The 12398-nt window shown below is 40.9% G+C and overlaps 1 protein-coding gene across 7 annotated transcripts; it reads right to left on the minus strand.

The window, feature by feature from the left end:
* Positions 1–74: 74 nt before the first annotated feature.
* Positions 75–12148, minus strand: LOC132978758 (1-phosphatidylinositol 4,5-bisphosphate phosphodiesterase delta-1-like). Of its 7 annotated transcripts, none has more exons than XM_061044057.1 (15): positions 11788–12148; positions 9535–9723; positions 7751–7979; positions 7204–7333; positions 6795–7023; positions 4675–4876; positions 3637–3781; positions 3368–3520; positions 3122–3268; positions 2853–3015; positions 2375–2491; positions 2068–2246; positions 1833–1965; positions 903–1052; positions 75–686 (listed from the first exon to the last, which is right to left on the minus strand). In XM_061044057.1, exons 1-15 carry the CDS (start codon positions 11816–11818, stop codon positions 595–597), a joined length of 2289 nt encoding a protein of 762 aa, XP_060900040.1. In that variant the 5' UTR covers positions 11819–12148; the 3' UTR covers positions 75–594. The 7 variants fall into 7 exon arrangements, with proteins under 7 accessions (XP_060900040.1, XP_060900041.1, XP_060900037.1 ...); XM_061044058.1 differs by having other exon boundaries at positions 9565–9723; positions 11788–12147; XM_061044054.1 differs by lacking the exon at positions 11788–12148 and adding an exon at positions 10083–10326 and having other exon boundaries at positions 2853–3012.
* Positions 12149–12398: the final 250 nt, after the last annotated feature.

Raw genomic sequence — 12398 nt, forward strand, 5'->3', positions numbered from 1 at the left:
ATTCATAGGAAAGAGTTTTGATGATGATTGAAACAGTGTTTGGAAAGAAGAACAGAAAAAGATCAGGACAGGTGTTAGTGTTTAAAACTTTAATCTTCATCTCAATTTACAAAAAGATAAAGTCGTGATGACGTCACATAAAAAATAATGATTCATTGACTGATATTGTTACTGATACAGACAAAGCACATCATCGTTGATTATGTTGGCTTCTGATGCTACGGATTCAGAAAAAAGACAAAAAGATTGAAATAGACACTAAAACACTAATACAACTCGTACAAACAAAATCGTACCGTTTGTTTTGAGCATTAAAAGTGATATCATGTGTCGTATTTGCACGCATACACTCACCTAATACACAAAAGTCCCGATGTCGATGGAGATCTTTATTTCTACTGACTCTACTGTCCCTTGAGAAGAACGATTCAGAGCAGCTGCTCAAACTACTGGAATGAAGCCAATAAGTTAATCATGAACTAACACTAAAAAGCTAAAAAAGAAAAAAAAAAAGAGGGCATTAAATCCAGATCAAACCAGCTGCAAAATGGCCGTGCTATGGAGAGAGGCATCCTGCAGAGAGTCTGTGACTTCTTACTCTGCGTCGAGGATCATGATGTGTGCAAAGAGTCCAGCTGAGGGGAGCAGGTCTCCATTCTTGTTGAGCAGAGGAACATGTCTGTACCCTGTGTAAGAGCACAAAAGTGTGTGTGCAATCAGAGAAAAGAGAATACAAGGAGGTCTTTGTGCAGGGACTGAATTTAATTCTCTATGTAAGCTGTGAAAAAGAGACAGCTCCCGTTTGTGTTAAAACAAAAGACCTGCCAGTGATCGGGTTACAGAGAGGATAAAATTATCCTGACAAATCCTTAAAAATGTCCTGAATGAGTCACAGAACTTACCCATTTTCAAGCTGTTGAAAGGAAGTGTGTACTGTCCAACAAACTCGTTGGACGACGTTGAGTCATAGTCTTCAACAGCGAAGCGCACCATAGCCAGGTCCGGCACGAACACGTCGAACTGAAAGTTTTCGTTCCATGTTGGATTAAAACCTTCAACAGAAGAGAACAAATGTTCTGTTAGTACCAGCATTCATCACAAGGTGCTTAAAAGCCTTTCCATCTTTCCCAGACTGCATTGCAAAGACCCTCAGAGGGCATAAATACCCTCCACTGTTGAAAAACGAAGCCCATGTGGAAGGGCAAAAAAAATAAATAATTTGGCTTCAACTTTTAAATTCTTCATTTGTACTCGCTGTAAGGGGTTGACATATTTTTCTTTAACTCATCAGTTTTGATTTTATTACGCTTAACAGTTACTGTTAAATAACTGTTGTTTGTCAGGAGGCCTGAAGCCCACCTCACTCCACCTCTTTTTTCTAGATGATCAACAGTCACATTGAGACGGCATTTCCAATATGGCCGCTGCCATCACTGGGCTTCATAACGCCTTTTCAGCAACCAATGACGCCACTGAGACTACGTCCATTTTTTATCCAGTCTATGATAAACACACTCGTTGCAGATGTGTGTTTTTATGTCTTGAAGAGAGATACACAGGGTAGGCAGAGCAGGTGTTAAGACTTGACCCATCATACTTCATATACTGTGGCTGCATTGCATTCTGGTTAATTGAGGAAACAGCCTGATGAGGCATATTCTACAACTTCTCCAGATTAAATTGAAGTTACACACTGATGAATATCAAACACCATCACTGCTATGAGCAAAATGTAAATGTTGCAACTTGTAATCTTCAAAATTTAAAGATGTGCAAGTATATAAACTTCTAATTCTAAAAGCTTTGTTAATATGTTTGAAAGGAACAGGTACCGTTGTTTTCCACGTGATTGGTCTCTTTCTCAGCATTATCAGCCGGCACTCCTAACACCTCCACTTTAACCAGCGGGTCCAGGATGGAGGACTTGCTATTGTTCACTTTAGGGAGCTGCTGGGCCGATATAATCTGAGGACAAGCAGAGGGAACATGGTGTGAGATATTAGAAGATCTTCTAACAACAAACTACAGCAACTGCTTGGACATTATGTAACATTATAAAACACACACCATGACATGTAGCGTCTTGTGCTTCAGCCAGTCTCCCCGGGTCAGGGTGATGGGGTCAAACTCTGTGTTCACGTCCCTCATGTAGGGCGGTTTCAGGATGTAGCCGGTCTTGCCGTTAACGAGGAATCTGCCCTGATTCACGTCGATTTCGGGGCAGGTGGTCTGGAAGTTTAAGGCCACTGAAAAAGAAGTGATAAGAACATGCGGTGAGTCATAAGCTAAATCTAAAGACTTTTAATTGTTCTTTTCAGACACCATAGTGCATGTGAGAGCTTTTAGTTCCTTCTTTTTTGTCAGTATCACGTACCGATCTGACAGCCAGCGTTCCACAGAGGAACAGGGTTGTAGTTGGAGGAGTTGGTCCTGGAGCCGGCTGGATAGATGCGGCTCAGCTTCTCCACATTGTGATGGATGTAGGCATTAGCTGCAGAGAACACATCCACACACAGGAACCGAGTTATCTACTCAGCCGAGAGTTAGTATTTCATTTCCTATCATCATACCTCAGGGTGCATATTATGAACGATGTCTTGCACACAAATCTGAAAAATGACGTGTCAAATGATTTCTTAACCAAAACAAAAAACTGTTCAAACATCATAATTACAAGACTTGAAGATGGAAAAAAATGAGGAGCGTGTCCTGGACAGCCTTCTATTATAACTTCATAAGTAATCTAATGAGCATTTTTAGTGACACACCAGGAAGTTATTTGTAGAAATCCCTGAACATGTAACTTCTTGAGATAAATCAATACAGTAAATTCAGCCTGAAGTCGTCCTCACCAGACTCCTCGGCCAGCTCCATGGCCTTCCCCTCTTTGAAGGACGACATCTCGTAGAAGCTCAGGTTGTTCCTCGCGTCTTCGAAGCCGTGAAAGTGGACGCTTTTACAGTAGATCACCAGGTCAGACAGCGATTTGGCCAGTTTCAGCTTCTTCTTCTGCTTCTGTTAAATTAAAATCCAATCTGAGCACAAAAGTAACATCTGGCGCTGCTTAAAAAAACGTCTCAACTGTGATGATTTATTTACTGTATTTTGTTGTCATTCTCACCTTGTTTTCCTCCTCCTCCTTCTCTTCATCATTCGACTCTTCCTCCTCTGTGACGTCGGTGTCGTCGGCTGCCTCTTCATCCGGAGCGTACATGACTTCCAGTTTGTTTAACCTCTTCCCCTTGATCAGGAACTTCCCCGTCAGCTCCTGGAGGTATGTGAACACAAAAGCAAACAGTGTAGCTGTGTGAGCGGTTGCTAATTGAAAGCATCAGTCATGAAAGTACAAATATAATGAAACACAAACCTCAGGAGAGGGGAACTCTTTGGGCATGCCTTCACCCAGGGGGGAGGTGACCAGAGCGCTGCCCAGGATGGAGCTCAGGTGATGGGCCATGACTTCCTGCTGCTCCACACTGCAGTGATTCTCCAAGGAGATGATCACCGGGTACTCTGACGTCTGGGAGCAAAATAATACAGAAAAGGAAAACAGAAAAACAAAAGTATTATTTGAAACTTTTTTTTCTTTAATATTCCAGATACAGCTAAAAAAAAAAGCAACGCCACAAAACGCACCTTGAAAGCGTACTCCTTGATGGCTTTGATGGCGTCTTTAAAGAGGATCTGGGAGGTGAGGGTGTAGCCGTGGTAGATCACGGGCTCATCGTCCGAGCCATCCCAGCAGTCGAGCTCTACGCAGCGGCAGCCCTTCAGCAGAGCCCTGACAGAGACACAGTTAGCCGAGAGTAAAGGCTTTGTAAGAAGCCTAAACGTTGTCTCTAGAGACCTCACATTTGAAGTACGTGTTATCATAGATCATAGAGGCTTCACCCAAAAATCACCCAAATCACAAGATATCCTCATTTGGCATTTTGTCAGTTAAAGGTCTGCACTTTTTGTTACTCCTTTACTCCGAGTACTAAAGAAACGACAGCATTGGCACGATGCACAGTTGGAACTAATGTAACTGTATCTTTTTGTTGGAAGCAAAAAATATCACTAAAGGGCTGCACCTCCATAAAACAAATAGACCTGCTGACTTCAACAGAAACACTGAATAAAGAACTTTACATTTCAATCAATGTTATTCCAAACCTGCTCAGCTCACAGTACGTCAGGATGGGCTTTGGGCTGAGGTACTGTTAGCTTCTTTCTTATAATACTAATAATAGTCATCTTTATTCACAGAGCACTTTTCTAAACTCATGTTACAAAGTTATTCTCAAGAATAGCACAAAGCACACAAAGCACACAGGCAAGTATTATATTAATATAGGCTTAAAAAAAATTGTTTTGGTTACCCAGGACAGGAAAAAGGAACCAAGAGTCCAAGCTTAATATTTAACAGCTGACTCAGCAGAGCTGAAGTTGATATCAAATCCAAGCTGTGATGAATGTGTCTCGAGAATCGACAGAATTTGAACAAACATCTACCAGGGAATAGACACCCTGCATTTGTCAGCCTCGTTTGATCAAGTCAGAAAGAGAGAAAAAAACCAAAGAAGGAGAAACATCTGCAGACTGATGTGATTTTATCACTTAAGTGAAATGACAGCAGCTGCATTCAGGAGCTGAAGGAGCAGATTCTTCTAACCAGGGGACAGCTGATCTTACTTGATGTACGCCTCCGTGCTGCTGGGCCCTTTGAGCTGGTCCTCCATCAGGTAGGTGTTGTGTGAGGAGGAGATGAAGTAGTGGCTGAGGGGCTGGCTCATGTCCTGGTACAACTCTCTGTGATCGGAATTGAGCACCAAGGCCTCCGGATGGTGCAGGTACATGAGGAAGCCATCTTTGGACAGCAGCTTGTTCTGCTTGGCTGGAAAAAAACAAACGAGCAAAGGCAGAATGAAGTAGTGAGCGCTGAGTAATTATTCACCCTCAGCAAAGTGTAAGAGTGATACATATCTGATTGTGCTCATTTCACTGACACATGACTTATTATTGAAAAGCACCAGTGACACTAAATAGACTCCTATCATTGCATCCTATGGGTATTCATCTTCTAGGTTAATATTTATAGGATCGACTTGCCACCAAAAGGCCTGAGTGTAAGTGACGGGCTGGTGTTAAAACAGGATGTTTGACTTGCAAATCGCTAAAGTGGTGCATGTGTCATCAGCACTTAGTCATGCTGAGCTCTGCAGTGATCCCTCAGTTTTTGTTTTATCTTGAAAATATCTCCCCTCCATGTAAAGTAAGTCATCAGAGCAGGATCCAAATCCAGGTCCAACTGATAAGAGTTTTATCACTCTATGAGGAACAGTGCATTAACATACTTAAAAAGCACTCCACACGGATACAAGTGCTTTTATTGACCAAGTGTTTTCTCTTTTATTCAACATGGGATTTCTGCTATTTTTTTTTGTGTTACGAGAAAGTATGGCTTTGTGGCATCTACATCATGGACGGACTGAAACATACAAGTTGGTTTCAGCCCCAATCTAGGAACACATTGCCAATCATCGCCAATAATCGTCCAATAGAAAGCCTTCTGATACAGTCAATAAAGCATGGACTCTACATGTACTACAAACTGAAACCAGAACACTTTCCCTGCTGAAAATCCAGACCACTGTGTTCAGATTGTTCACGTTGGCAACGCTTTGGATCTGAACTGTGCAGCTTAAACCATTGATGAGGTTGTCATGATACCACACTTTCAAACTTAGATATGATACTATTAAAAGTCAAACAATGTCCATACCTGTTCTGATACCACGGCAACAACAATAGAAGACCTAAGCACTCTTTATTGAGTCTTCTTGTTCATGACCATAACATGCAGGTAAACTCCTGCACACTGTCTAAATAGCACAAATACCTGGGAAATATTTTGATTCTGAAACACTTCCAGTGTATTTACAAATGACCTGATATTAGGTGACTAGGACTTCTACTTGTCTTGCTGTGGCATCTAAACAAGTATCAATATCGTTTAGGGATGTAACGATTCACTCAACTCGCGATATGTTACAATACTGGGTTCACGATACGATTCTCTTTATAAAATGAGACTGTAGACAAATGATGAGTGAAAAAGATTCCTTTAGGGGCTGCAGACCTTCTTGTCAGTGTGGTTTGGCCTTTTAATGTTTTTATTCTGGCAACAAGGGGAAGTGATTGGAGCTTCTCATTGTGCTGTGGATTAAATGTTGCATCATGTTGGTTGTGTTATTTGTGTTGTTCCCTGTCTTCTTACAGTATTTGCACACAGTTTTTGTCTTGTCTGTTTTCTTCTCACCTCTTTCATTTTGAGGAAGCCAAAATGCTTCAAAGACGGTGTTGCGTCCTCAATTTCAAAATCTTGCTCTGCAGCTGCCAACAGCCTCTGCTCTAAAGCCGCTGACGCTCACCATATTATCGCGATTCATTTTTCAGAGTACCGATGTGAATCTTTACACCTTAAAATCGATTGATTTTTACTAGTATCACATCAAAGTTAAAGATTCTGGTGTTGAGACAACCCTATTCTGGATAAGGTGAGCTCATGTTTCTGCACTGTGGTTCAAATCTCTTTGGACTGAGTCAGTGTCTCAAAGAAGGCTCACTTCTTAACCAGTAAATATCTAAAAAACTAGAAACTTAGAAAAAGTCATTTACATCACCATTTTAACACAAAAACAACAGTTAATAAAATGTAAATGAATATGCCAAGTGTGATGAAACGCTTAAAGAGAGAAGTGAGGGAATTTAAGAGGTGAAATAAAAAGGCGTTATTTCTCAAAGACACTGACCCTTTTCATCGGGCTCGTACTTCTCGATGATGCTGTGTGCGTCAGCAAGCGTGGCTTTCTCTCTCTGCTCCTTCATCAGGAAGTCCACCAGGTTCTCAGGACTCATGTAGCCTTTCGTTTTAGCGTACTCCCCGTAGATCACGCCGATCTCCTCGCGACGCGTCAGCAGGTCGTAGAAATGTTCGATCTCCTCTCCAGACAGGTACCCAGATTTAGAACTGTCACATTGCTGTATGACGGACAGATCCACACCAGAGTTGGTCTCCGTCATTATAACCTCAGCTTTGTATTAATAAGCTTTATTATTACTAATAAGAGGGTGGAGGTTCAGGTGAAAACATCTCATATTCAAAACTGGATCTTTTGATAGTGAGTACATCGACTCATGATTTGAAAAATAAAGAATCACCTTGAAGAGCTCCTCTGCGTAGTCGTCATCCACCTCGATGTTGATCAGACGTAAGAAATCTTTGAGCTCCGACTCACTCAGTTTATCGTCGTCGTTCTTGTCTGCTTTCCTCATGCAGCTGTAGATCCAGCTGGAAGGTTTTTGATGTAAGGAGCAGATATGATGATGACAGGATGTGATTTGGCAAGATCAGCCAAAACAATGTGTTACGTGATACAATATGTTCAGTTATGCAAACAGACCAATGGAATTTCATTTGTAATTATCACAAACTGATAAATGGAAAATCTTTGCAGTAGACTGAGCAAGGACATCAACATTTTCCTTAATGAAAAAACTTGCATTAACTATCATAAAAAAATGTATACATTGTTTTGTGAAAGAAAACTGAATCGTGAAGTATTATACTGCAATTGTAAAATGTCTCAAGTATCTTCTTACACCCCTCCTTTTTTCCTTCTTTACTTTAAAATCGGTAAAACAGTCAGCCGGCTGAATCCTAACCCCGTCTAACCCGGTGTTACCTCTCCTGCCATGTTAAGGATACTGCTCAGTCTTCTGCTGATGGCTGAGGTTGTTCAGGTTCAACAACATTTTATCCAGGCTCTTGACCCACATCTTGGCCTCCTCCTCGGAGCTGGCCATCAGGTCAAGGTTCTTACGATGGCCCTTGAAGGCGATGGAGAAGCAGCGGTCCTCCACGTGCTCCTCTGTGTTCTTCCTCAGGCCCTCTGACTGTCGCCCCAACCGCACCGCCGAGATGTCACCGAGGGAAACTGAGGACAGGAGAAGACTTTAAAATGGTATTTGACACTTTTATTACGTCAATAAGTGAAGGAAATAAAGCTCGGTCTGCTGAAACAAAAGCATAATAGATAACTTTAGTATCTTCAGGTGACACAGACCTGTCTGCTTTGTAAACATAAACCTACTGTTTACAGATTACATAAGTCACATTACAAGTTCTAGATAGATAGAAGCATACAGGATTCAAAGCATCCAGTAGCAGGTTACAAAGACGTACATGACATGAAATTTTTTTTACAAATTAACCACAAAACCGACACCCCCCCCCCCCCCCCCCCATACATAAATATTAACCTGAAAAAAAGATTTAAAGAATACCTCTAGATGAAACAAACTTAAACTGTGCAATTAAAAATAGACTCATACAAGAAATGTACATAACCCGTGTAGGGATAAAAATGTATGTGTAATTTAAACAAGAATCTATAAACAGTTGAGGGAAAACATCTGTAATTAGACCTGAATATAAAAAATAAGAATAAAAAAGTGTTGACCTTCTGAAGTTGTGTTGTTTATATATGTACAGCAATGTTTAAAAAGAAGATAGTGCAAAATTATCAAAAAGCAGACATTAAATAACAGGCAGTGCAAACATTAAAGGTGCGATTTAAATGATTGTGAGTTAGCATTAAAGTGTCCAACTAGAGGCTGACTCTTGGGACAGCTGTGCAGATGGGAAATGGAAAAAGGAAGATTTAGTCCAAGTGTGTGCTTTCCCCCTGCCATAAGCGTGAGGTGTTGTACAGACGTATGGCCAAATGGGGGACAAAAGAGTTCTTGAGTCTGTCTGTGGAACAGGAGTGTGACTGTGCAGAGGGTGGTGGGTGTTGTCCATGATGGAGAGCATTCTGTTCAGGGCATTTTCTATATTATACTGCTCCCTGTATTTTCTTATTCTGGCTTTTCTTGGTGACTCATTTGTGTTTTATTCATTTGAGTTCTTAGTTTTAGCCTGTAGTATCTGCACTTCTTTTACTTTGCAGGTTTATTTCAAGTCTTCTGTTTTCTGTTTATTTTAAAGCACTTTAAACTACTCGTCCTGTATAAATTGTCCTATATATAAATTGGGTTAATTATTATTATTCTAATTATTAATATCATTAATATTGCCTCTGAGGGTTACTAAATCTAACGTATGGTGCAAAAAATAAAGATGAAGCAGACTATAGTTATTGAACTAGACTGAAGGAGAACAGTTTATGTGACACCACTCCTCCAGACACTATAATAAAATCACTATCTGAAAAAACACGCCCAGAACACAGATCCCTGCTATCAAGAACAATAATGTGATAGTAAAAAGGACTTTCAGACGGCCTCTTGTTTTATGACTATGATTCACTTTTATAATCCAGGAAGGATACACATCTAAAGTTATATCAGACAACTTTAGTGCCATGATTTCAGAAACAAAAATGAGATTTTAAGTCAGAGTTTTAAGCCATGTAAAGAGAAGGTACAAGATGCATGTCCATCACAGTATACTGACAAATGTGTACATGAGTTGACATGAGCCTCACACACATTCGGGTGGTTTGCTTGGAGAGCACTCACAGGTCTGCTTTCTCCAGAAGGTTTTCTTCGACTCGTGCCACATGGTGTTGAAGTCCTCCTTGAGTCTGTAAAAGCGAGTCTTCTTCCAGGATGACGAACGGACCTTGAGGAGGTCTCCCCCCTGCAGCAGGAACTGGAGTTCCCGATCTCCCTCCACGCCTGGGAAACAGGAGTGAAACAATATGACAGATTAAACACCAAGTTTCTGCATTTTCTCCCATTTCACAGGAACCATATGGTGGACGACTGAAACCTTTGACCATGTCCAATGCATGTATCTCATCAGGATAGAAAATTCAGATTCAGAATCAGATTCAGACAACTTTATTTATCCCACAAGGGCAATTCAGTTTTCAAAATGGGAAGAGAATGACAAAAATCACAGATTTTAGATACAAAATATCACACATTTAAATCCCTTTAAGATCCACACTGTGCAGAAAACACATTTGACCCTGTTTAACCCCTTGGTAACATCTGTTACAAGACTCTGTTCAAATAAGTGCAATGCAGCCTACCTAGGATCTTTAGGTTCATTTGAATCACCTTCTCGCTGTTGGCATGGCGCTTTAATTCCTCAGGTTCTCTTTGCAGGCATTGCATGGTGCCCAGAGGTACCGACAGGCTACGGTACCGATCTGAGTTCACACAGCTGTCAGGTCCGAGCACGGTGTGTGAGGAAGGGCGTGAACCATCCCCACTCAAAGTTCACTTCTCCTCTGTCAGCTGATTCCCTGACACGTAAAACTCTTCTGACAACTAAACATGAGTGTATGTCTCGGCAGGGGGAGGTGAGGTGGTACACAACTTATATCACATGTGTAAACTTGTTATTGTAAATTTAAAGCATTAAAGACATTCCAGGGGAAACAGATGACAGGTTTACGGAAACCGTTACCTTGCGTTCGTGTGGTGTTGAAATAATCAGAAAAATGTGTTCCTCGTGGGGAAATTCAAGCAAAAGCTCCATCAAGTTGAGGGGATTCTAGTTTAGTCTAACGAAAGTAAATGATGGCGTGATTGTCAAAAATGTATAAACTTCCATTACACTGCATATTGCATATTATAGGCTATAGGCTATTTTGGGGGACTAATTTGTTCATTTTTGTAATGTAAGACTTTAACATTTAGTTGTGCTTCACGTTGTTGCATAGTTTAGTTTTGAACTATAAATACAATTAATCTAATCTTTAAAATCCATGAGTGTACTTTAATGACTTTTGAACACAGAAGAATCGCTTCTCCACCTAGAAACTCCGAGCATCCGAGGAGCACTTGAATGCAGCCAGTATTTAATAGCCGCGGTATCTGTTGTGGTGCATTCATGTAGTGTTGGACACGTCAGAAATACGAGTTTTCGAGTTGTAAAATGCGCATGAACACCTGCTCAAGTCGGAACAACAACTTGGAAACTCGGGAAAGAATAAGTGCCCAACTTGCCGACTTGACGTCATAGTCGTCATCACATGTTAAGCTAGCCTTTTTTTTTTAAATAATTCATGTAGCCTATGGCACATCAACTTTTTGCTGGAACAAATCTTGTAACAGAGACACCCCACATCTTCTTCGTAGCATAATTGACACAAGATTACATTACATTACACACGCAGTTTCCAGGCAAAGTGATGTTTGTTAATGCGAACTTATTCCATTTCTAAATGAATGGAAAAAAAATATTGACCAGTCAGATAATGCTACACCTTCATTCGTGTTGATTCCTGGAAATATTGACTCACGGGCTCCATCTAGCGGTGACTTCTCAGTACTGCCAGCTGCTGTGATTTGAATAAACTTGACCAGGTTTACTAAAGATTACATGCAAACATGTGAACGAACATATCCTACAATTCTTATAAAACGAGAAAGTTTGAATGTTTCACCATTGTTGAATAGTTTGTTTTAATCTCTGCATTACGTGAGGCTGTTGATTGTTTTGGTTTGGCAACAGTTGTTTGTGTTCGCAGCCAGGTGAAACTTGCCTGTGGATGGAAGGGACCACACCTTTTGGCAGAGTAATCCAAGAAATGTATTCAGGAGATCTTAGACAAACACACATCGCTCAACAGAATAAATAAATAACCTCTGTTAATGAAGACAACAGGTAGGGAATGTTCTTATTCTCCCACTTTAATTTACACAATGCCGTGAGCTGATTATCCATTGTTTAGTAATCCAAACGACTGCAAAACGCACTTAATTTTTAGTCCCGTTAAAGTGTCTTACCTGTTTTCTTTTCGATGCCATTCGTTTCCATCCTTTCTAAATTGTAGGATATCTTCGTTTCCACGCAGTCAGGTCTTCTCTTTCCTCGTTTCTGTTGATGAACCGTTTCATCTAAAGTTGCTGCAGCTTTCCATGTGCGCAATTTTTTTTAAAGAGTTAAGTTTCAGATTGTTGAAAACCGATTGTAAGGAAGGAGTACACACCTAAAGGCGGCAGCACAGGTGGGTTTCTCCTGGCGGTCTGATCTGTGTCACCTCCCTTGCTGACTCCAACACCGGTTTGACAAGCCTGCCATGCAATCTGCACTGCTGATGTCACAGCAGGGTAGGTTAGGCCTACACCTTAACACAAGCTCAAGCTATCTTGTGTGTGGCTGGTTAGCACTCTGTTGACTGAAAACACAGAATTCAAAGCATGCCACTTTATTACCTGGCCTTTGCACCTGCAGCCAGAACAAGAAAAAATGCTTCTTAAACCCCCCGTAAATCCACTTCAGGGAAAGTATGTGTGAATAAACAGGGAGGGGACATTCCCCCAAGAAACACCTTCAAGCCTCAAGACACTAATCAGATTTTGTAAGTAGTATTAATACTGACTGGAAATTTCCTGTC

This window comes from Labrus mixtus, chromosome 8, assembly GCF_963584025.1.
Source record: "Labrus mixtus chromosome 8, fLabMix1.1, whole genome shotgun sequence".
Lineage (NCBI taxonomy): Eukaryota > Metazoa > Chordata > Actinopteri > Labriformes > Labridae > Labrus > Labrus mixtus.